Here is a 26852-nt window from a genome sequence, read left to right as displayed (position 1 = left end):
TCACGTGACGCCGCACGGCCGCGCTTATTTTTCTTTCTTCTTATTCTTAGCCCGTCCGTAGCATCCGCTACTTAATAACCCGGCTGTTCCTGGCCTCCCGGAACGGATGAGAGAGGGGTAGGAGGGGGGGGGGGGGGGGGGGATACAGATACAGAGAGAGAGAGAGAGAGAGAGAGAAGGAAAAAGAGGGAAAGAGGAGAGATACTGGCAGGGAGGGAGGTGGAGGAACCTGCGACGTATGTACGTTACTTACGAACGTAATTCAACGGGGTCTGGCGAGCATGAAAGAACGTGGATGGTCTTTGAGAGAAAATGTAAGATACCAGCTTCCAGACACAGAGGCATCTCAAAGTTGTGACAATATATACATACATATATACATATTTTCGTCAGAGTTTGCAACAAGTCCGCGGGAACTGTGGCAGGTATACGACATGTTAGGATAACCAGATTGCAATATTCGTTGATCCGCAGAAGCCTGCGTCGAGTAGTGGTTGCAGTTCGTTTTCATCAGGTATGTCATGAAACCCAGCTACCCACCTCGTGCCAGTGGGAAGTCGTTTACCCACACTCGCATCCGCGCACACATCGGACACACACAACGCTCAGCCTCTGCAAGATCATGGATATGCCGTGTATGCCTGTGCGCGTTGCGTGCGTGAATTATAGTGCCTACTGCTTGGCTCTATAGGTTTGCAGCTCGTTCTATAAAAGGGAAGCTGTGGCCTTACAGCCGGATGCGGCCCGCTTGCTCGCCTAACTGGCGTTTCCGGTGGTCCTGTACCATACACTCCTCCTCCTCCTCCTCCTCCTCTTCATCCTCCTCCTCCTCCTCCTCATCATCCTCCTCCCCCCTTCTTCTCCGGCTCCAGCCCTCTCATGCATAGCGCTATCTCGGCCCTAAGCCCTCCGTCCGTGTCGTTTTCCACGTCACATCCGCTCTCATGCGGCGAGCGACGATATACACGGGGAGGAGGAGGGTCCAGGTCGTGCGGCGTGTTCCCTTCTTCTGCATCCATCGCCTCTTCCTGCAAACCGTCGCGCACGTTATACGCCGGGACTCGTTGCAGGGCTTTTTCGTTCGGCTGATATTATTATACGTGGAGGCATACGTGATATACATATATATATATATATATATATATATACATACATAGCGGTAATAATATATAACTTAAAACTGTGCATAATATGCAAACCAGTTTATAACTTGGTATAATATTACATAATTGTCAGTTGCTGGTCGCTAAGCTAGTCCTATTTATTTTTCAATTTATTTTTTATGTTTACTTGGAATATATTACACCTTATACACCAGTAGAGTATATTATTTAGTTTCTTATAACTTACCGTTACATAGATGATAATTCCACCGATATCTTGCAACTGCAGCGATAGAATACTCGACGAAATTGCTGCATGATCCATATAGGTATATGCATATCTCACTGGCCAATCCCACGCAGCAATGCCTTGCAGAAAATCTCCGTTATTATAATCGTATCGTGAATAATAATAATTCACGTATTGCGTATATCATTTATATACCTATATGTACTCACTCGCTGAATTTTCCGATTATTATTTTGGATAGCTCTGCACAGACAACTCAGGAGCGCTTTTCTTTAGCATTGCAGGTGCGTGTGTAGGTTGCGACTCCTTCGGCAGAACAGGATGTATGTAGAATAAAGGATGATGGAATATTTTGAAAAAGAAGTATCAAAAACAGTTTAATGTTTTATGGTTTATGTTGGTCTCATGTTATTCATATTAGTAGTAATAATAATAATAATAATAATAATAATAATAATAATAATAATAATTAATAGTAATAATTAATAATAGTTACAATTATAATTATAATAATAACGATTACAGTAATAATAATTATATCAATGACAATAGCGATAATAACTATATTAATAATAATAATAATAATAATAGCAGTAATGGTAGTAGGAGTAGTAGAGTGGTAATAGTAGTAGTGGTAGTAGCAGTACAGCGATAATAATAGATATCAATAATAATAATTACAATTTTCAATTTTTCAAATACCGTAATGCCTACCTAGGTGTATTTACAAGAGACATTTACAGAGCGTGTACAGGTAAGTCTTTACGTGAAGTATGAAGGTGTTCTTTTTTTCTTTTTATTTTATTTTTTCCTTTTTTTTTTTTGAGTTTCTGCCTATTCAAAAATAGTAAATACACGACGCTTTTTCGCAAGGCGATACACGAGGAAGATATACATATACATATACATACACATATGTGCAGTAATAATGTCTCACTGGCGTGCGCGTGAGACGTATCGACAAAAAAAAAAAAAAAATCGATTCTTTTTACAAGTCAACGAGGTACAGAGAAACAACGCATATAATGTTCAATGATCGAGATTTTATAGTTTAATAATAATAATAATAAGAATAATAATAAGAATAACAACAACAATAAGCGAAGTGAAAGAGAGAAGAGCAAATCGCATGCACGCTATTCGGCACAGGCGAGTCCCTCTTCTAGTTTCGTTAATTCTCCACTGCGATTACGTATGTCATATCATATTATGCATGTGTTATTTACTGTCCATTTATTGACCAGCATTCGAAAACGATGTCTTGTTGTTATCTGTGCAAGGAGCCAAGGCGAGGGAGAGACTAAGACGGTTAGGGAATAGAATTTTATGACTAAAGGGGGAAATAAAAATGTCCGATTAATCTTCAAAAAATCGTAAAGGTAGACGGAAGATTTGTTTGAAAATTTAATGAGAGTCAGGCAAAGGTGCAGTAACGATGTATTCTCGGGATAAGAAAAATAAAAAAGAAACGACCTAGAAATATCGAACCTTTATAAATTTGTTTCATTCATTGGATACTATCTACCAATATATATATATATATATATATATATATATATATGACGACCTATGTATTTCCAGTATTATTTACTTCTAGGAGTATACATCAATCGACTTGACCTGCGCGTGGAGTATGATTTCACTTTCGGTTCATTGTAAGAACACCGTTGTTTCTTCAGCATTGTTATCATTATTACCATTGCTGTACAAGTTTTTTCAAATTATCCATTCGTTTTACAATTAATAATGTCGAATTTGAGTATGTGTAGTACTTCGATTAAATTTCAAACAGGTATCGTGAAAAGAGTGCCTCGTGACTTTGCGTGATTACAATTGCACGTGAAAGTGAAATTTTACAAAAAATTCACATGTATGTACGTATACTTTCGTTTCTTGCACACAACACACATTGTAGATCTAAACTATAAGATGAAAATAATCTAAATCCTTTCCAATTCTCTACAATATCGATACGATATCTGTATACGTGATCAACGACAAGTATACATGGCGAAAGTATATTTTGCTTTCGTTTTTTTCTTTTCTTTTTACCGTTGGCAAAATTTTCTCAAATTTAAATTAGGAACCACTCTTCGTCTTCCATCTCTCCCGATGCGTAGACAGTACCGTAATACACGTCAGATAATTGAAATGGATTTTCGACACTTGCACCTACGTCTACTACTACTATAATATATATTTATGTATATTCGCGAAACGTTTTAGCGTGTGAAATGTTCGTTGCATATACAATTATACATGTAAATATGATAAAAGGAAAAAAGAACACCAACTGTATTCGTTCCTTTCGCGTTCCCGAAACTTTCGCGAGACTAGATAATACTGGAAAAAAATTATTAAAATAAAAAACGCCATCTCTCTCTCTCTCTCTTTCTCTCTCTCCGTCTCTATTTTTTTTTTTTCTTTCGTTCTATCTTTGTTTTTTCTTTCTTTACGAACAGTTTTTCCCATTCTTTCATTGGATTGGGTCCTTCTGCACTTGCAATCCTCCAAAAACAATGCAAAATTCATTTGACAACGATAGGATGAAAAAAAAAAAGAAACATACTTTTACAAACGCACTGCAATATCGAATATTTAAATCAGAACAATACCCGTGTATCTCGTTCCTTGTATTATTCTCAAGACTAGGATACATTACGTGTATATTTTATAACAACCGTAAATGTGATATCGTCGTCCTTTTCGTGCGGTCGTATCACCATTATTATAACTATCATCATCATCATCATCATCATCTTTATCGATCAACAATGAGTTCGAACAAAAATGCACCTTAATCCAGCATTTGAAATCTGATCATAGACATGAATTCGGGAAGAGGGGGGGCTGCACGGCGTACGGATCCGAGGACAACGCCGTCGACGAAGAAGTTAGATAATCGGTTAAACTTTCCAGTTCCATATTTACCGGCGTCGCAGATACGTCATTGCAACGAGAATACATTAGGAAACGCCGAAAAAAGATAACGAGAAAAACAAAAACATAAAGCAAAAAGATACCACAATCATAATAATCAGATTTGAATAATTGATGGCTGATTTTTCAAACTTCTCTCGAGACGTAATTTAAAATTTTATCTACACCTGTAGGGTATTTTTTTCAAATTTTAAAATCGCAGAAATGAAACGAGGAAAGCTTGATCACGTCGCAGCTCTCCAGCCATTTTTTATCGGTTTCGTCGCTGCGAGTGTATACGTATACAGAATGGAATATACTTTTTCTTCTTCATCTTTCCAATTCAATTCATCGATTTGTTTGTCACTTAATTTCAAAGTGTTGTTTCCTTTTCACGCTACTCTCAGTTTCTTCTATTTACTCGTTTGGTTATTTATATTTGCTTCCATCGCTCCGCTATATATATATTATATATATATATTTTTTTTTAATTTTTATCTTCACACGTTTTTTTTATGCCAACGTTTTCGGGTTTTCATTTAGTTTCCTTTCTAATCTCTCTCTTGCGCTCTCCCTACCTCTCAAACTTCCTATTATACATACTACATACTATACTTTTACGCTTGCTCTATATATATACGCCCACAAATAAATTAAACGTAAAAAAAGGTTTTTTTTTTTGTTGCTTTATACACATGTAATATACAATATATTTTAGTTTTCTTTTACTATATAATAATAGTGATAATAATAATAATAATAATAATAATAATAGTAATAACAGTAATAATAGTAGTAGTAGTAGTTAATGACAATAGTAATAATAATAGTAATGACAGTAATAGTAATAATAATATTTATACATATATTTGTGACACGTACACCTACGCATAACCGTGCGCCGAAATTGTAATTACAACGTTAGCTCAACGTTTTATACTACGTACGATGTGAGAAATACGTAAACAGGAAGGATTTGTACGCGCGAGAATTAAGGTGAGAGTCAAAATGGTAAAAAATTTCGATTTTTGGCGCAAAAAATAAAAATCTTTAAAAAAAAAGAAAAAGAAGAATTTAAAAGTTCAAATTCAATCGTATAATGATAGATAGCTTATTGAACTTTGGACAGAAAATCGTTACAGATTACTTATCGCACATAATTACAGGTATAACTAAATACCTATAGTATATACGTATAGCTAAGGAAATTGAATTTTTTACACGGTGTAAATTATTCACACCTATAATATATCTATAGGTATAATGCGGACGATGTACCTTAGTTCGGCGCCCGGCTTATGTGCATGTATTCTGTAATCGTATTATAACATATAGACACACGTGTGCGTGTAGGTTAAAATCTGTATGTATTTTGTGTACACCGTCATGAATTTTATATACGTACAAGTATATGCACATGCATGCGTACATACATACACACACACACACATATATATATACCATGCAGTCATATATACATATATATATTATATGTCTGCATGGTATATTAAAAGAGAATAATAAATAAACACGAAGCTATCCGAAATTACAAGTTTATACATAGGATCGACTCGTTCCGTGCCCTGGATGCAGGACACTCTCGTCTTTTATTATTATTATTATTATTATTATTACTATTATTATATTTGTTGTTGTTATTATTATTATTTCTTCGTTCTTAACTTTAGATTTCTTAACTTTTTTATCAAATTTTCACCTTAAATGCAACTGTTGTACTAAACGCAACCAATACACTTGTTTACTACACTTCTACTGATTTGAATCAGTTCTCATTCTTTGTTGTTTTTTTTTTTCATTCTTCTCTATCATTTACTTCTCTTTGCTTTTATCCAGTTTCGATTTTTCATATCGTTATGCCACCACGAATCTCTCTCTCTCTCTCTCTCTCTTTCTCTCTCCCTACACACATATACCGAAAACCACCTCGCACACAGCTTATTTCTTTATTTTATAATAATTGTATATATCATATTAGTCTCTCTCTCTCACGCCCTTCATTGAACATAGAGAATGTTTAACATTTCATTTCTCCAAACCACCCATCCAAACGAGTCTCATCCTCTCCCTCTCTGCGCGTTGGATAACGTGCCGTATGACTGTGTGTACGAAGGATGGGAGTGTGTATTTGTATACACAAAATGAGGAAAAAACCGGCGCGTGTCCGTCCGTGCAGTAAGTTATATGCAACGGTGAGTTTTGTGTAACACACAACGATTTACAATTAATACAGTAATATATATATATATATATATATATATTGACCTGTGATACATAATATATAATATAACATAATATAGTATAATATAATATGTACATGACGAATCGTTCGTGAAACGGAGGGGAATGGGCGCACAGCTCCGAGCGTCCAAGTCGGTTCGATCGGCATCGGCGTATACCTGCGATATCGTGTCTCTGCAACAACGCGTAAAAACACACTCGCCGCCGTGTCTCTCATAGCTCGGGTGTGACAGGATCGAGTAATCTTTTTTCGGGATCCCTCGAGTCCCTTAAATTCGAAGGTGCCAAATGCCTGGCGGCGGCCGCGGCGTTCGCGGCGGCGTTCGCGGCAGCGACGGCTGCGGCCGACGGATCGCATCTGCATCCGTGAGACGCGTGACGCGCGTAACAAGCCTCGCAAACGGCCACGCAGCCCTTCAACGGCCAGTAGCACAACAGACAAGGTAAAGCGAGGGCCAAGGCACCGAGGCAAGTCCATCGCGCCAATCGGCTAGATCCGTTGCACGAGCAAGGTTCGTCGGCGCAGCTTCCGGCGCCCTCGCCCTCGTTTTCAACGCCGCTACCGGCGTCGCCGCAGTGATAAAACAAACCCTTAACGCAACAGAGACACGAGGCGTAGTCCAGTGCCGTTTCGGCGGAGCAAAAACAAGCGTTGTCGCACAGCCAACGGCTCGGCAACGGCGGTGGTTCCCTGCAGGATTCGCAACGACACCTGCCGCAGTATTCGCACATTATCGACAGTCCCTCGTCCAGAGGTATCATCGCGCCTCCGTTTCCACCCCCGCTTCCGCCGCCTCCTAGGCCTCCACCTCCAGCCCCGAAGCCTATGCCCCCCGGAAACAAGGAGGACCTCTGTTGCTGTAGTATTTGCTGCTGCTGCTGAAGCTGTATCTGCTGAGACAAAGCGCCCGGCGGGTTCGTCGGTTCCTTGGTGAACGATACCGGCTGCTTCGTTACGGCCGTCGAAGAATTCTTCTTCCCGGGCGACGATGACGCCGGCGTTACCGGTATCGTCGCCGCGTTCCGACCGTGCTGATGATGATGATGGTGCAGGTGATGATGATGATGCAGGTGATGGTGAAGGTGACGCTTCGTCCTCCTCTCCGATTTCAGGCATGACTTTTGGCTGCTCACGACGTTGCCCGTCGGCCTGAACGGCGTCTCTACGTACTCGTTCACCGCCCTTTCCCCGTCGGGCCTCGGCACCGTCAGCGTAACCTCGCTCGCAACCTGCACGGGACTCCTCGATGTCGGCGTCGGCGTCGGCGTCGCGTTCCTGTTCTGCAGGTTAAGCGAATCCTGATCGGAGACTGGCGGTATCCTGACAGCGTCGTGAATCGGCGCAGGCGGAGGCGCGGGTGCCCGTGAGCTCGTCCTTAAAGTCCCTATCGCGGTGAGCGACGAGGGCGGCGACGAGGAAGACAGCGGAGTGAGCGGCGCGGTTAGGGGCGCCTGATGGAGGGACTGATGACCCGCGGGGCCCGTCGCCGTTTCGGGCAATCTGGGGGGAGGGAGGGGCCGGTTGTGATCGTGGCCGTGGACCCTGGCCAGGGCGGAAGCGGATATCGCCGGGGAGGGTGCGGGGGCGACGGAGGAGGAGAATGACGACGACGAGGATGAGGAGGGCGGCCGTGACATCGGGACGACGCCGCCTCTCAGTTCGAGGCGATCTGACCACCTGCAGATATCCGGTTGTACGACGATATCCGACGTCGGCGGGTGGTGCCTGTAACTGTTTCGCGTCGCTGTTGGTGCCGGCGATGAAGATGCGGATTGCCGTCCGATCGCTCTTGGACTCCTTCCCGGTGATCCAGACGCCCCGCCGTTTCTACTCCATTGCAAATCGCTCGACGTGCCGCGATTTTCAAACACCGATGCCGGGGCTGATCCGGGATTGTAACGCAGTACCGGGTTTCCGGCGATGCTCGTCGTCTCGTCGCCGCTGCAGCTCGTTCGCACTGCTCGTCCTGCCCCAGAACCGACTCGTTGCTGCGGCCCCCCCCTCGGCGAGGCTCCGAAGCGGCCGCTTCCCGTCCTCGCGACGCGCCCTTCATCCCCACCTGAAACATCACAATAGACTTCCTGTCAGACTCGGGACTTTCTGGGGTTCTGTGTCGTCGGCGTCGGTTTATTTCCAGCCGATGACGCGCGGTTACGTACACGGGGATTGTTACAAATTACAAATCTAATAACGATCATTCGGTCCCCAACTTCGTTCGCTTGGATTTTTAGAGAAGAACAAACGGTTCGATAGCAATTTACAAAATTTTCATCAGTGTCGCAGAACTCGAGGTAAAATACGTTTTGATTTTTTTCTTTCTTTTTTTTTTTTACTTTTAAATAAATATCAACACCGTCTTTCAAGTTTCCTAGAATATCAATCCAATTCCCCCGGTTTCTCTAACAAGCCAGCTGAAAATCCAGTTTCGATAGAGAAATATTTATACGCGAAACGATAGGTATAATACAAGTCCGTTAGTCATACGATTGGCAAACACCTCGAACGTTATGTTACGTATATAATGCTCCTATATACAATCTTTTTTTCGCTCGAGTATTATACACACATAGGCGTGTGTGTGCGCGTGCGGCAAGACGTTTGGCTCTAGACCAACGGTATGAAAGGATATATAGTATGCAAGTATCCCAGTGGGGCGGAATAGAGGTCGAAGGAATGTTGGGTATATCAACGGGTGATTGCCACAGGTCAAAGCTTCCAACCGCGACACAACTGTCCTCTGCAAAGACGAAAAAAAAAAAAACACCATCTATTTTTCATTCTTCTTCGTCTTGAAAGAGATGAAAATTAAACATTCAACGAATTGGACAAATTATTTTTCCCATTTTTTTGCATATGTTAGACGTGCCAACCAATTGACATTATGCTGCTGCTGCTGCTTCTGCTACTACTACAATAAAAAAAAAAAAGATGAAAACAAAAAACCTTGTGGAAAATATAGAGCGATGGGAAAAACAAATTGTTAAGATTGTGAAAGAAAGGTTTGACATATTTTAGAGGAAATAAAAGTCTTTCATATTATAAACCGTAGTGTGTGATTCGTTATCGTATGGGTCTAATAGTCAGTTCTTGCGTAAAAACTATTATTCGGTTGTAGAATATTCCATAGGAATTTTATTGCCAGCTGAATATTAGCGCATCATAGGTCGACGATGCACACACCGTAACTTTTCTACACGTGTCTATACATCGTCAGATACCACGGAATCGTTGCCAGGGTGATAATCGAGAAAATAACTCTCTCGACTAACTCGGGGAGCGGGAATTACGGTCAAAGCCTTAAAGCGTAAAACGTGCGTTTGACACGTCGTAGAGTATATTTACATACGTATATATTTTTCTACAGTAGTTACGATAAATAATTGTCTTGGCTATCGCTTCATTGAATTCACGATTTTTCATTCGCTCACTCACTCACTTCCTTTCCTTTCCTTTCCTTTTCTCTCCTCTCCCCTCGACTCGTTTAATTGTAAGATCGGCTATAAAATTCTCGAATCATTCAACCTTGACGATCGCGTACTTCCGGTGACTAACTAAGAATGACTATAAAAGAATTGGAAAAAAAGAAGAAGAATAAGAAGCAGAAGACCGAAACGAACCGAAACGAAACGAAACGAACTTGAAGGAATTCGCCGTCGGTTTCCACTATTTAAATTGGATGAAAGTACGGTACATCGAATATCCTCAGAGAAACTCGATGCAACATTAACAGTATAACAACAACGGCGTTTAAATATTTTTACAAACGTCGATAAACAAACTGACACGAAATCAGAGCACATTGTCCGATTTTCCACCTGAAACGGTGAAATTCTTACGAGCTCGATTGTGCAACCGAACGTACGAAAAAACATAATTACCTTAATTTTAATTAATTAACAAAGTAAATCATGCATGTATACGATAAATTACCTCGTGACGAGGGGATGCCGACAGTGTAGTACAGATATAAGTGTGTCCTCGCGTCTACGGGGTTAAATATAATGAAACGAAGGGGTGTAAGGGCCGGTTTCTCGTTTTATCGCAGCGCGTAGACGACGACGATACGCGAATCAGCCACGTATATGAATAGGATCAAGGCCCTCCGGGTTTCGCGTTGCGACAGCGATCCGTGCGATACGCGCGAACCGAGCGCCGGCCGCTGACTGAACGGCCGAGCAGCGGCGGGGATCGGCGGGGCGGAGGGGCGGGGCTGCAACCTCCCACCATCTGACGGTCGTCGTCGGTACTATGACTGCGCCTCGAAGCTTTTTATGAATGGATGGAAGCTATCATTGAAGTTTCGAGTTGAATGAAAACATTACCACTGTCCCACCGCTGCTGCTGCTGCTGTTTCTCCTGCTGCCGATGATGGTGCTGCCGCTACCGTCACTACCATCATCATTTTAATCATCATCATAGTCGTCATTACGGTCATCATCATCATCATCACCATCATCATCACCATCATCATCATCATCATCATCATCATCATAATCATCATCATCATAATCATCATCATCATAATCATCGTGACGATGACGACCGCGAACCGCGGCTTATATTCTTTCGAGAGAAAGTTTCTCCCCTTCGAGTCGCACGATATCTCACGTACCTATGCGTACGTACAAGTACGTATACCGTATTACACTGACATGTGTTGTCTGGTCGTCGTATTTAAGCGAGAGGATCAAATCGCGTTACATCCAGCGCGAGTGGAGAGTTTGAATCGTCATCGAGTGCAAAGAATGCAGAGATCGCGGCGGTGTGGTGGACGAATTTAGTAAAACTTTGAAGAATTAATACACGATACACGATCTGTAAATTTGATATTGTAAGTATTCGACGATGAATCCTCGAATAATCATTAATTCGCAAAACTTGTTATTGCCCGAAAACGTTAGATACCTACTTTTCTGTACTTTTCTGACAATTGATAATTAAACTTCAAATGAAATATCGAAATTCTAAATATCCCTAATACAGCCAACGTCGAATCGACGAGCCTTGCGTACGACGTGTATCACAGGTATGTACGCATGTATATACCTGGCAACAGGTACCCGTCCTAAAGGAATAAAGTATATTCCTGCTGGATCCGGTTACCGCGTGCGGTACAACGAGCAACGACAATACGGCTATAATACCGACAGCAAAGTCCTGGAGGGACGGGGCCGAAGAGGGCAGGAGGTAATGTCCTCCCCGTAAGCCATGGGTCACTTTAGAAATATTTTCTCCTCTGTATCTCGAGGCATGCCTGCAGCGGCTTTGCCGAGAAAACTATATCACTGAAAGAATTTTACGATTTTCTCTCCAATGCAACCCGAAGAAGCGAATGCCGAATATTTTTCAAGAATATAACTATAGGCAAAAAAAATTCTTTCACCATTACTTGCCGTAAATAAATAATAAATTAAATTCTGCATGCGGAAAATTACTAAAAATATATAGACAAATTGTTGGAGGATTATTATCGATCTTTACAAAACGTATAATACGACGGAAAAAAACGGGTTATCCGTACATGCCATACATGTGTGTGTAAATATTATAAACGAGTTTCCACACAGGTATTACGTATATTAATATAAGCGTAAATTCGAGATCATCGACGATTTACCATCAGGGAGATTCGAGATGATATACGAAAAATACTGACACGTGCGGTTTACTGCAGTGTGCACGGGCCTCTGCATCAGATTACAGAGAAGAACCTGCCTGACCACGCGTCCGATATACCGGGTGTCTGCAAAGTCTGAATCATACAACACGATTATCGATATTATTTTGTTTCATTTTTTACTACCGCCTTAAACTCTCGTTGTAGACAAAACAAGAGAGACGAAAAAAAAAACAACAAAAAAACAGAAATACTTCAATTTCAAAGCCGATCGCGGTATAAAACTGCGCACTCTGCTACAGCAAACATCGTCATCGTCAACAGCAGCAGCAGCAGCATACCTTTACCTGTGTATAGAACCATCTTCACGAACGACGAGGAGAAAGAGAAAGAGAAGCAGCAGAGAGAGCATTTGTATTCCAAGAAGTGCTTCTCGCACGGCACCGAATAAATGTGACTCGTCACGTTGCCCCATTGTGATGAGGTCTTTATATACGTTCCTTCGAGGGTGAAGACCTCTTCTTCGCGGGCCTCCGGGGGTTGTGCCGTCGAGGAGGAGTAGTAAGGTTCGATAACTGTGTGGGACCATGCGCACGTAAAGTATATCTTTCGACTTTTCGTTGGGGCCCGATGCCCAAGCGTGCGTCGTCTGCCGGCGACGACGAGCCCTCGGCGCGCCTGGGTCAATGTTTTCAGGTCCGCACCGTGTAGCAAGGCCCCAAGGAAGGTCACCCAGCGGGCCTCCCGACGACCCCCCCCCCCCCCCCAGCCCGCCACCACTCCCGTCATCCTCACCGCCATTCCGAGGACCAGCTTGCGTTGTACGCGCCGTAGGTATACTTCTTGGTAAAGGTTAGCATGTTTTTACGGTATATTGCAGATATTTTATTTTTATTTTATTTTTTTTTTATTTATTTTTCCTTCACATTATATATATATACATATACATATATACGAATACATTATACGTACGCGAAGCGAATAATCGGGAAATTTTTTCAATCACCGATAATGTTTATACGTATATATATATATATATATATTTTTTGTTTGTAATAAACGATGCGTAGTATGTGAATAATACAGTGTCACAAACGTTTACCCTATATTGCATTATTTACACACACATCATGGGTTGATAAATGAAGTGAGTGAAAATTTTCTGCATAAATACGGTGTATCCGCAGCTCCGTGCAATTGTAATTACGAATAGCGAATCACTCGAGCCGAACTGATTATTCAGCCGCGTTACAAGGCTGTCGGTGTACGTTATATACATCTACATACGTAGTACATGTACGCATACCTTATTTTTTCCTACATACACCGGTTTCAGTTTAGCGCGCACCACGCCAAGTTTCATTCATTACGAACGGAGGAAGTTTACACGTCACATAGTTTACTACATATACCTGCTACAATACATCCAAAGAAAGTCAAGGAAAACTGTAAAATACTGTACACCAGATTTTTATTCCGCATACTTAATTCTTTCTTGTTTCCTATACAGACTGCGAGATGTAGCATTCGTGCGCGTAGGAATATAAGATCGCTGTGGTTTTCCGCAATGCTGGATCGTTTCGGGATATCGAATGAGAGGCGAGGCGAAAAAAAATTTCAACGAAATTAGAAATAAAAAATCTCGTGGTTTCTCAAATACGATTGGAGGAGTGCAGGTTATAAAAGCTGAAGACGGATATCTGTATATGTATAGTAAAATATAAGTAAAAAAGAGTGACGGAAATCGAAACCCGAAACTTGAACGGAGATCGAGTCAACCTGTATCCTGTACTCGGCTTATATAGCCACTGGTTTGAGGACGCCCTACAGTGTTTGCTGGTAGATTTCGACACGCGATTGTACATAAAAAGCAACACCGGATATAGCCTAATATATACGTAGTAGTGCCGAATCAATATCCGAGAACCCTTATACATTACGTTATACAAAGAAATTGAGTACATAATACATGTAAAATGAGTTTCTTGAAACACGTATAAATTTAAAATGATACCAATTTCGTCAAACTTAAAACTGCTCTCCAGAATTATTCTACAATTTCGTTATAACGCATCTTACGTGCAAAAAATTGAAATTATTTCCGCAATGAAGATCCGAACGTTTTATTTGTTATCGATTCTTATTCGGAATCACGTATAATCGTATACGTCCTTCCACAATTAGATACCATTTCCTCCGTACAACAACAACAACAGAGATCCTTTAAGAACGATGAAATCGACAAATGTTATTGAGAATTAAAAACGAACAGAAAAAAAAAACAACACAGCTGAAACCGAACGTGGGCACAAAAAGCATTTTCTTTTGCGATGAAAAGTATTCGTGAAACATCGCGAAATAACAAAACTTCTCTTGCCGGCGTAACGTTATACGAGCGATTTCCGTCGTCTCTCCGTCAACTTCGTCTCCCTTCCCTCCTTTATGTTCCGTCATTCGTTCTTTCGTTCTTTTGTCTATTCCATATTCATTCTAAAGCTATTTATTCATACGTACGTACGAATACACACACGCAAAAGTATAGTAGGCGCAGGCAAGCAGGCAAGCAGACAGGAGTCACAGCCGGCTGTGACTCCGCATATATCCTCGCTCTTTATCTCTCCATGTGCCCATCTCCCCCTCCCCCCCCCCCCCCCTCGACGTCTCTCTTTCTTTCCCAGGCGTACATCGTTCATTCACCATTATCTATCCCCCCCCTCCCCCTCTCGCGCTCCCACTCGCTCTCTCTCTCTCTCTCTCTCTCTCTGTTCGCTCACGTCACTGCGCTCGCGCTCTACCGTATACGCACGTTCATTCATCCCATCTCTTTCGCACACGGCGTTGTTCCTTCTGGTTCTGCTGCTGTTGCCGTAAGTAGGCTGGCTTCGTATGGACACCGTCGATCGAACCGAAAACCGAACAAACTCACGCACGCATGTGCGTGCGTGTACGTTATACGTTTATACACACACACACACATTATACGTTGGTTCGGTAAGGCCACGATGTGCATCCGGCAGCCGTGCAGCACCCAGTGTTTAATCGCCGGCTGTTCGGCTCGTGCACTCGCACACCTCGCGATCAGTCTCGATTTTCACGTTACACGCCGTGTATTAACCGCATCCTGGAGATTATTCATGAAAAACGAAACGAGGAAAAAAACCAAACTTGCTACATACTTCCGAAATTACCGTGCACAGGTAGATACTCGGTAAAGCAGGTACTTACAGGTACATCAATTTATCAAGGGATTAGAAAACTTGTGACAATTATAAAATTATACGTGTAAAAACTCGTTTGAAACAAACATGTCGTTGGACCAAAAATAAAAAAAAATAAAAAAAAAACAGAAATATAAAGCGCACGTTCGGCTAATAATGATATCCTGCATAGATTCTTCGATATCTTACGAAAATTTATACAGGGTCGAACGATTGTAATCAACTTCTTCTTCCCGACTATATTTGACAATAGAAAATTGAATACAACGATAAGCCTAATCGCAGAGAATACTTGCCAGGCAAAGTATTATGAATTTCAGTCAACGTCAGGTGATCGTAGACAGCTCAGTACGGGATAATCGCTTAGCAGATGATTTGGCCGCGGGCATAAAAACATCGATTTAGGATAACCCCTGGAAGAAATAGCGTATTCCTCAAAGTCACGATTGACAGTAAACAAAAAGTACCTGTCATTCTGTCGTAAAGTCGGTAGCGCCGTTCGGGGGCGAGAAAAGGAAGAAGAGGAAGAAGAAAAAGACGAAGTGGAAAACGGATAAGAAAAATTGCTCCAACGCCGGGCATCCTGCACCCATAATATCGTTGTACACACCCCGGGGATACGGTCCGTTGCGAAAACGTTAACCAGTCTTAATTCGTTACGATGTAAACAACTCGGCGATGCCTCGACGAAAATCGTGCCAAAGTGCGCCCCGTTCGACGAACGGGACCCGAAACGTCGTCGACGCGCTTCTATTTTCGGCCCTCGTCTGTATAAACGCGAACGAACGCTCGCCGCCTCCGACCGAGCTTGATATCATCTCCCAACTCCTGCGGATCGTCGTCGTATGCAAGTTTAATATAAGTACCCAGGAGATATAACCGTGGGGCGTATGACGTGACGAGAGGAAGCCGAGGGAGAAAAGAGGAGATTCGCGAATGCTTTACACCGGCGAATAATGTAACGTAATAACGCCGTTTATCAAACCCGACAATACGTTTCATCTATGTTTACCGCAAATTTCGTCTGTTTTCTTCTTCTTCTTCTTCGTCTTCTTTTTTCCCTATCAACGGTACTATTTATACAGAATTTCGAGAGCGAGAAATTTGCGGATACGTGATTCCTGCGGTATATTTTTAAACACGCGCTTCGTTGTTTGGGACGAGAAATTTAACTGAATATACTTGACACAAAACGATTATTTGAAAACAGTGAAGCAATGTACCGATAGACGGGTCACGACGTCGAATTTTCAGAGACAAAAATATATAGATTAGTTTAACAGAATTGAAAAAAAACAACAAACAAACTCGTAACTCAAAATCGTTAAAATATACATAAAAATTTATACATACTTATAGATATATTTTGTTCTTCTTACACTTCTACATTTCTTCTAATGTTGTGTATCGCGAATTTCTAAATTAAAAAATTCATTCCACTTCTTCATACTCGCTTCTATTTCCACAATATTTCATCTCCGCCATTTTTCACACCTCGCCGCCTGCTCTTGGTAAAATCTCGCGAGTTTCTCGATCGTTCAAAAATTCATATTGCATAGGATTATATCTAGGTATGAAATACATGCGTTTAGGATCTGTGACGTTACTACGGCAAGTTAGCCAGCTAGCGATGAGTTGGAGGAGGAGGAGGAGGAGGAGGATCGCGAGCATATTACACACATCGAAGTGCTATCTTTAAAACATCTGGTAGGGATTCGCTGCGTGGGGCGGCCTTCATTACGGGCGCAAAAACTTCGCAACTCTACCAAACTCTCCGTCCTTCTCTCCAGCCTCTAAAATAACATCCGCCCTATTCCCCTCTGCTCGTCACAGCAATCGCGCTTTCGTACTCTCACTCTCACTCTCTTGCTCTCTTCAGATCTTACATTCCCCTCGACGTTACATCCTCAGATGCGGATGCGCGTTCTTCACTCACCGCAATTGCGACGATCCTCTCTTTACGTCTTTCGCTCTTCTACCGATTCCTTCCAAGTACTAACGATACTTGTATAATTATCACCCCCACAATGGACGTTGCAATGTGAAGAAAACCGGTCCTATTTCAGGCCTTCAGAATCGATGCCACACGATTATTTTACAACATAGATACCTAACAATATACAAGAGGCGAACGCGTGTTAACATTGATTTTCCCGACATCAAATTAAATAAAAGGTTTTCATCGAGCGGTTGTATATATTATATGCGGCACATAATGAACAATTTGTATGAAACGCGTCATCTAAATCGTTATCAATTCAGTAAGGAAGTAAAATAATCAATGTATAAATAAATGTCGTAACATGACAAAATGTTTCGTTTGAGAGAGAGAGAGAGAGAGAGAGAGAGAGAGAGAGAGAGGAAGAAGGAAGTTTGACGTTTGGAGAGAAGAAAGCGAGTTCGTATATACATATAACAGGGATGCGGGGAGAAATTTTGAAGAGAGCTATGCGAACGGGACAAAAACCTGGAGGCACCGGATATCCTCCAGACGTTGCCCACGCTGCCCACATCATCGCCCACGCACGCGCATTTCAACCGTCCTTGGTCTTCCGATCCATGCCGCATTGTCAGAGAGATACATATACATATATTTACACACACCTACGAATGAATTGGAGGAATTTAGGTGTGAGAGCCTGACGCCTGCACGCGGTGTTCGATAATGCAAGATATAATCGAGGGGATGGATTATTGAGTTCAAAATCCGGATGTTAATAAGTCGGCTGAGAAATTTCATTTTTCGATAAATAACGTCGTGATCGAACAGTACTTGGGAAAAAAAAAAAAAAATAAGAAATGAAAAACAATATCATATTGAATAATAATCAAAAGCAATACCTACAAACGTAGGTACATACATAACGCGTTTCATCGATTGTGAAAATTATCAAAACCATTTGCTAAGCAAGTTTATCACTTTTGTATACATATAGGTATAATATTTCGTTAGTGTATATTTTTGCAGCAAACACTACTTCAAGTACTACGGAACATCGCTTCGCAATTTTCTGCTTGTATAATTATATGATGTTAAAATATGATATCCGGGATCTAACGTTGTTTACACGTACCTATACCTACGCCACACAATAAACCGTGTTGTCTGACGTCTGTATAAACGGAGTAAAAATGTAATTTCTTCGCAGATTTACGTACATTCGGAATTTTTTCAAATTATCCGTTAAAACAGACGCAAACGCGTATATCCGCAATAACCCGCAAACGCGGCACAAAAATGAGGCCTTATTATACAAGAATATAATGTATTATGCATACAGGTATGCATATACAAGGATAAAGTGATTTTATACGTTCCCGTTATTGAAATTACCGGGTTTCACGCAGCACGGCAGCGAAACGGCGCCATACATACAACATCTATATAGGTCCATACTACACAACAGCTCGGGACTCGCGCGTTTAGCCGGTTTATCAATGAACGCCACGTATGACATCACGTGCGTACGACGAACGCGACCGACCGAACGAACGAACGAACGAACGAACGAACCTACACCGGAAACTCTAAGCATGTACTACGTACGTAAATACATACACACATGCGTACAAACATACGTATATTAGGCCTATGTACGCATAGGAATAATATTTATTTACACAGGGTATGAACTAAACGCACACAAGCAGATCCAGCGAATTAATCTGCGTGCTTGCGTTGGATAAGTTGTTATTTATAGCGGATACGTGAAACCTAAAGAGACGTGTAATACATACGCGAGATTGAGGTTTGCGAAGTTAGTGTTGACGATGCAACTTCATGAAAAATTGTTATTTCACAACAAAGTGCAGAAATTATCCCAGTGCCTGTGCTCATATTTTGCAAACATGCAACAGCTTCCAAGTCATTCGAAAGTTGCAAAATAGGAGTGTTATTTCCTCGCAATGTGTTTTTTGTTTACTTATTTATTTTTTTAAATATTCTCCAGACGATTATATTAGACAGATAAACAAGTTAAGTTTCACGAGGGCAAAGAGATTGCGTTATACATAACAGATTGACAATTTATTAAATAATGATAAACAGAAAGGCTAACAATGTACGTGCACAGCGATAAGACATCTCGATAAACGATGAGAAACTTTTCACCGCCATGAATAATTCCGCCCCATATTGTCCCGTAAAAAAATGATGAAACAGTATATATAATACGAGCTCCGTGAGCAACAATTCGTACGACATAGCGATCGTGTACGTATAGCTGAAGCATCTCGACGTCGAACAGACATCCCGGATATGGGTTACATACGAACGTTCTTAATTGAACGAAATAAAAGAATAACAACAAATCAGAGAATACGTTATAAAGCGAACGTCTGAGGTTTCCTGATCGACACACAGCACCGGAAAACCGCTGTGTAATTATACGTGTGGTATTCAAACGTGATATTAGACGTTATACGTATACATGTAATAAATGACCAGCAGAGAAACGACATCCGTATAACAAATTAAACTACCATATACCTACATTTATGCTGTTTCATAAATCGTCCGAACTAGTGGACGGAAAACAAAAATTACTTCAATGAAGACCGGTAATCGAACGGATAAAACAGCGATAAGAAAGTAGCAGAAAAAAAAATATCCAAATTTTTTGTCGATTTTTTTTTAAAATTTTTTTCCTTTTGGGGCAAAACTTTATTTAAATTTACGTGTATATATATATATATATATATAATAATCAACATCGGTCTTAATTGTACATATATTCAAATCTTCTATTTCCTGATCGTATTATACAGCTCTACACGCCATGTTTGAACGCGATAATGCATGTGTATATACATACACGTGTATTATATATATAGGTGTAGAAAAATGACAACGCGTGATGTTACAAGACATTATAAGCTCGGGTCGCCGTCCTAGAGTCCTCATCGTATCCTCGTACATGCCGCATGCATGCTGCAGTCAATGTATATATGTTGGGTATCTATATATATATGTATATATATGTATATATATATATATGTATATGTATGTATATACACAGGCAAGTCGACAAGATCGTTGGCTGACGGGAGGAGATGGAATGTGGACACCATATGGCGCGAAGCCTTTGCCCACCCACATGATGCTGCAGTAGAGAGCCGTCGTCGTCGGTCGTCGGTCGTCGCACGAACACAACCTCGCCAAACGCAACGCGTCCACCACACGACCGACGTATCCCTACACACGTTATATACCACTGTACCAAGAAAGTATGCAGCAATCCATGCATCGGCATTCGCTGCAAGATCGAAGCGCAGCATCCGGCGCACCCGATTCCTTGCGGTGTATTATAGTAGCAGGAATTTAACGATTCTGTATGCGTTTAATTATTTACTCCCCCTCGTATGTAAACGGTAGTGCGAGGCCAATTTTCGCAAGTCTGACGGATAATTACTGCAGATCGATACATTGGATATTACGTACGATTTCGTCGATGATTAAATTCACATTCCGCACACGTATAACGTGCAAGAGCACGATGCATGATTTTCGAGGATAGCGCGAGTGCGAGAAAAAAGACGCAAGCCCGTACGCGGCGGCTCGACTCTGCTGCTGGCTCGATCGAAAGAGCACGAAACGCGTACTTCACAAACACAGACGCACACTAACGGAGTAGTATCTTCTTTTCGTGAGATAAACTAGACGACGAGGACGTAGGCTAGCTATTGCTGACCGGATGTGACGTGCACGCGTGTAACGCGGCGCCCGGCGGCGGAGGCTCTCTCTGATATACACGGCGGGCGTTCGGACGAGGAGGAGAGGAGCTGACGATGATCTGGCTGTACGCACACCGAGGCCAACCAGCCAGCCAAGGCATCGAGCGAGCAGCAAAATACGAAGAGAGAATTAAAGAAGTCAAGATAAACCGCGAGAGTTGCGAGAGCGGTCGATGTTGCGTACAAGACTGTCGATTCTGCAGCAACAGCAACAGCAGCAAGGGAAATAGGAGGGCTTCGTTGGGTAGTTCCAGAATTCGCGTTCGTACAAGATCATAATCATTCACGGTCTCAGTAAAGAGGTTCTCTTTCGCATTACGCGGACGCTTAAAATGCGTATAAAACAAAGAAGTTTGCTGCGGTGTACGAGAAATAAATTTGTCACTTACGAAAGTGGAAGGAAGTAAATAAAAGTACAAAAACTATCGTCGATTACGAAAATAACACAAATTACAAACAGTCACGAGTTTATAATTATTACGTACAACGATAACACGACACAGCTGTGTCAAATAAAATTTCAAACATGTAAATTCGTCGTAGTAGTACAAATCCTGCGTTGCGTATCACGTTATAACATAATATAATTATATCTTACGTCTGATCGTGTGACGTTTGTAGTCAACGAGCACGCACCGCGGTACAAATATAATTACCAACAATTTCTTCTTTTATCAACACAATAAAAGTCAGTCAGTCATTCGTCCATTCGTTCACAGCGATCCGGTAAGTCGTGTAAATCGGTGTTAAAATCGCGGACATCTATCTTTGCGTATGGCGTGCAATGCTCAGAAAATCGAGGCAAGGCAGCTCATACAGGCTACCGTTCCCTCCGAGGTGTAGAGCATTCGTACCACCAACCCGTAACATTCAAGCAAGCAGCAGGGACACGTGTGTACCTGGCATATCCGCGCATGTGCCGTCGGCAAACTTGCGAGTTTGTTTCATGAATGGCTCCCCTGCACCTCGATTACTTTTGCTGCGGAGAACTCGCGCGTTACGCGACGAGATGCGACGATGTCGCCTGCCTGCCTACCTTCTTCCTACCTTCCTTCCTTCCTTCCACCTGTCTACACATTATATTATAACACCCGTGCCACATATCACCCGTTGTACAATCGTACAACATGCGTGCAATCAGCAGCCACGCTGTGTATCAATTGAAAAGAGACAGTGTGCTTGCCGCCGACGAGGTTTTGCATACATATATATATATATATATATATATATATATATATATATATATATATGTATGTATGTGCATACACGCGCACGCACACACGTTGCACGCATCTGCGCGCTTATAAATGTTCGATGAAACGATTACATTCATTCCAGACCCCGTTCCCGCATACTCACTGAGGCATGTCGCGTATAATACCGGCGTGTAATATTATCATTATCGTTATACGCTTGTTGTGTGGAAGAAGACTTTCTCGCAAAACTTTCTAGCCGCGACGGTTCGTTCATTCACCGTTCCTTCATTCCGGGGGTTTCTTCTCGGACAACGATTTACGATTAGTTATTCACCTCGAGAGCGGCGCAAGGTGGGGGGGTGGGGGGCTCTTTACCTTCACCGTAAAGGCTATAATACGCGTTTATACGTATGGAGAGACAAACGAACGGGCACCGTAACCTCGAACGTACATAGATAGAGCCAGGTTGTAGAGAATCGCCTGTACCGCATACCACTGGCGTTGCGGTAACGGGGTCGGTATCAACCTTCGTCGAGAGCCTAGTAACGTAAACGTAGAGACCTAGACTCTCACGTCGTGTGCCGCGCGATATTATCGTAGCGTACGGATAGGCGTAGAACAAGAGTTTAGCCCGCGTGTGTAAGGTAACGATAAAATGGAAAAACAGAAGCAGCGTTACGTTACGTACAAGGAACATAGCCAGCCGGAATGAATGAAAACGCGAATGCGAATAACGGTCACGCTGCCAAGCAACAGTTGTCGCAGGAATTTTCCTGTACAAATTCAAAAGACGTTATTTTTGTTACGCGACGGTGTTTATCGGGTCAGTTTTAACCATCCATTTTTCCAATTAATAAAAGTTCCTAGGAGCATACGATTAATCGATAATATTAAAAGGGCGATTAGATTTTTGCCGCAACGTACAACCATTCGCGCTACACGAGTCGAACGATCCAGTCGCAGTGTACAAGGATACGCAGACTTAGAATCACATATATTGCGTAATCGATGTTAGGAAGACGTTGAGGTGTTTGCCAACAACGAAACGAGCAATGATTTCTGCTCTTGTTCGTGACATGAAAAACAACAAATAAAAAAAGAAACATGATTACTAACCGTTTCGACTGGGGGGTCGCGGCGGCGCTGGATACTTGGGCGGTGTCAGCTGGTGCAGAAATTGGTTATTGGGGGCCGACGAGGTCTTCCTGTGTTGTTGAATGAGCAAGGGTTGCTCGCTCGAGGAATGACTCGAACTGCAGGAACCGGAACTGGACGTCGAACTGGAGCTGGAAGAGCGCGCGTTACCGGTTGCTAGACTATTTCCCGCCAAACTGAGGCTCCTTAGGGTCGCGGCACTTAGGTTGTTGGGGGGCCAGGGGGGGCGCCGCGGGGGCAGCGCCGGGGGCGGGGGGCAGTCCAAGGTATCCACACTTCTACACTTTTAATCCACCGACCGCACCGAATTACCTTCCCTCTTCTCTTCCACTTTTTACCGCGCACTTTGTCGCCTTTTTTTCCTCCCTCTTTAGCTCCTCTTTTTTTTTTCTTCTTCTTCTCAACTCTCCCTTGTACGACGCGTGCAACACACAGGCTACAGTACGAGCCCCTTGTATCATATACAGAAACAAAACACACTCTTGTTTTACACGCGTCAGTCGCTGCTGTTATGATTCAGCTGCGGATTTGTTCCGTAACGTCGTTGGAAGTAAAAGAATTGTAAAAAAAAGAAGGAAAAAAAAAAAACCAATAAAAATCGATTATACAACTTCTGCTCGAAGCACTTGGTCGCTTCTCATACCGCACCTTCCGGTAATTCCGTATTCCGTAACGAAAACGATCTTCGATACAACCGTCTCCGTCACTCGCGTAATAAGATCAATTTTTTCAATCCCACAATAAGGATCGTCGGATCAAGAGAAATAACACTTGAATCAACTTCACTTGTACCGCCTCACCGCGTCACGTGTAGAAAAAAAAAAAATTATAATAATCGAATACATCTGCAACAATAAAATCACGCGTTTTTTCGCGAAAAATAACTCGGATGGGTCTCGTCGTAGTTCAAGATTGTCGATATTCGCGTATAGAAAAGTCACACAGAGCGTACACGTAGACACGGCCGATTGTCCGAAGTAGGTATCGACGAGAGTCGCCTCGAGGTCTCCTCGACTCTCCGTAACGACGATGAAACGCGACGTTAAACTTCCTCCGAACTATCCGTCGAGGGTGTTTCCGCGTCCGGTTTCGCGCCCTCGTCCCCCGTAGTAGTTTCGTCGTCGCTCGATTCGTCGCGTAAGCCGCGCCGCCGGCAGTCAACAGGCCGCTTCATTCACCGCTTATTTTAACACGACGCCGTCCCCACAAGTAACAGAAATAACCGGGCGTACATACGCGTCGTCGGTCCTCGTCGCTTCTCTTTCCCACACCACCGTATATATTCGTGTCACGCGCGCACATTTACACACGCCAAAAACTTCTCTCGGCAGCTCGGCTCGACTCGACTCGACTCTGGGCTCGTTCCCCCAAGTGCGTAGAGAGAGAACCGAACCGACCGACCGGCACCACCACCAGCGCACTGCCAACTGCCACCGCCACCGTCACCACTACCACACGTACACTGCCACTACCTTTGCGATATCGAGGGATGGGGGGGGGGAAGGGCGACCAGTCGGACGAAGGAGGAGCGGAGAAGAGGGGAGTCACAGGGGTCGACGAAGGTTCCGCGAACCTTTTTGTTATTATTCTTCGGTACTCGACGCGTTTTTTTTATTTTTTTATTTTTTGTTTTTCCCTTCTCGATATTTATACCATATTTTCAGTTATTAGTTATTTTATTCTTTTGCTTATTTTTCTTTTTGTTTTTTTTTTTTTTTTGTTTCACTTCCAAAGATGGGAACAGCTATACTCGCTCTCCGGCTCTTAAACTTTTCACGCACCGTTGGCTGAGGAGACGTCTCGATGGCAGTGACCTTTTTCTTTCCCGTAGCGAATGCGAGAATAAATTCTTCTCGTACATTTACTACTACTACTACTACTATCTTCTACTGCTGCTGCTGCTGCTTCTTCTTCCCCTATTGCCTGTTTTATCACTCCTCCCTGTCTCTCTCTCTTTCTTTCTCGATTGACCCGTGTTGTTATTATACACCGTGTATGACGTTTTATAACTGGGTATACGATTTAACCACCTTATTTCAACTCTCTTGCATTGTTCGAATGTACAGGAGAGCGAGAGAGACGTTAGACGACGTAGTTTTTCACGTCTACATGTGTCCGAACGAACGTGTTATATTAATGTTGCAATAGTTTAAATAATCAACCGAGCAATATTAAGCACACACGGTTACCGCACACGGGATCCTCACGACGAATCCAACACTCGCGCATTTGTACGAGATAGAGAGATTCGTTACAATAAACTCGACGACGATCCCTTTCGTTCGGCGTCGTATCGTTACAACACATGCGTTTATCTCTTGTATTAACAAACGTATCCGTTGTCCGCTGTTTCTTCTCTTCGACACGGATCCGTAAGTAAGGTGGTCGGTCGACAGACGATAGAAAATATCGTTGCGAGATGGAAAGAAAATAAAATATAAACGCAGGATTGTCAGAGGTGAACAGTTTCCTACGACGAGTTTTCTACAAAGGGCACGTGTCCCGTTCACGTCCGTGAATCAGTTGCGTACGTATCTGGAAATAAGCTACCAACAATAAGTTTGCCCGAGAAAAGAAGCATAACAACGAGGAGAGGAGGAGGACGTTGCGGCGAGCCAACGAACGGGAACGACGACGGTACGTATCGCTTGATAATTTCAGCTGGCCTCGGCGGCCATGTCGGTGTAACCGAGGCGTGGATCTCGTGGCGGCTGCTCGGTGCTGCTGCTGCTGCTTCGGGACACTCACTTCACTGCTAGTTGGTAGTGCACACTCTGCTCTGCTTTGCCCCGGCTCTTTCTCTCCTATCTCCGTCTCTCTCCGTATCCACAGCGCGTCCAACACGCTCTCTTTCTCTCTTCTTTCCTTCCTCTTCTCTCCCTCTCTCTCAATTCTTCTTACGCCGCATACGCGCAACAGCTTATTCCCCGTTTATTCAGCAAACGTTCTCGGTGATCGGCGATCGGGAAGAGGGAGGGGAGGTGGAGGGGCCCACTGGTTTCCGGACACGTGATTGACGCACTATTGTTATTATCGGATAACCACGGAGCAGTAGTAGCGAGAGGGAGCGAAGAAAAATACAAGACAACTCCGCCACTCTACTCCGGACGACTGAACGAACACACTCTTTATGTTAGATATATTACAATATCTTTCCCCGAAACCCGATACACCGCGATTCACAATGACCGTTCACACCGGGCTTGCATAGGCGGTATATTATTATCGCTCTAAAAACTGCAGCAGGACTTCCGTTTTTTTTTTCTCTTCCCCTCTTTTCTCCTAACATCACACTAGGCGGCGCGCCAACGTCACACACTCGCGACGGTTCCCTGTTCGTTTCTGAAGCCGGGTTCTTCGAGTCGCCGCGACCCCGTCGCTCGCTCGCTTGTTTCTCTGTC

The 26852-nt window shown here is 42.8% G+C and overlaps 1 protein-coding gene and 1 long non-coding RNA gene across 3 annotated transcripts; both read right to left on the bottom strand.

Annotated features, from left to right (window-relative positions):
- Window positions 1–1457: 1457 nt before the first annotated feature.
- Window positions 1458–11035, bottom strand: LOC124306782 (uncharacterized). The gene is made up of 3 exons (XR_006908683.1): window positions 10995–11035; window positions 1563–4112; window positions 1458–1472 (listed from the first exon to the last, which is right to left on the bottom strand). It is a non-coding gene; the product is annotated as an uncharacterized LOC124306782 (long non-coding RNA).
- On the bottom strand, window positions 2180–26852 carry LOC124306781 (protein sprouty homolog 2). Of its 2 annotated transcripts, none has more exons than XM_046767778.1 (2): window positions 23413–26852; window positions 2180–8591 (listed from the first exon to the last, which is right to left on the bottom strand). In XM_046767778.1, exon 2 carries the CDS (start codon window positions 8167–8169, stop codon window positions 6745–6747), a length of 1425 nt encoding a protein of 474 aa, XP_046623734.1. In that variant the 5' UTR covers window positions 8170–8591; window positions 23413–26852; the 3' UTR covers window positions 2180–6744. The 2 variants fall into 2 exon arrangements, with proteins under 2 accessions (XP_046623734.1, XP_046623735.1); XM_046767779.1 differs by lacking the exon at window positions 23413–26852 and adding an exon at window positions 10463–10680.

This window comes from Neodiprion virginianus, chromosome 6, assembly GCF_021901495.1.
Source record: "Neodiprion virginianus isolate iyNeoVirg1 chromosome 6, iyNeoVirg1.1, whole genome shotgun sequence".
In the NCBI taxonomy this organism is placed as follows: domain Eukaryota; kingdom Metazoa; phylum Arthropoda; class Insecta; order Hymenoptera; family Diprionidae; genus Neodiprion; species Neodiprion virginianus.
Note: the sequence above shows the minus strand (reverse complement) of the source record. Positions and strands in the feature narration are given on the sequence as shown.

Excerpts from the sequence above, each read along its gene's own strand:
- LOC124306781 (XM_046767778.1), bottom strand. The coding sequence starts at position 8,169 with ATGTCACGGCCGCCCTCCTCATCCTCGTCGTCGTCATTCTCCTCCTCC.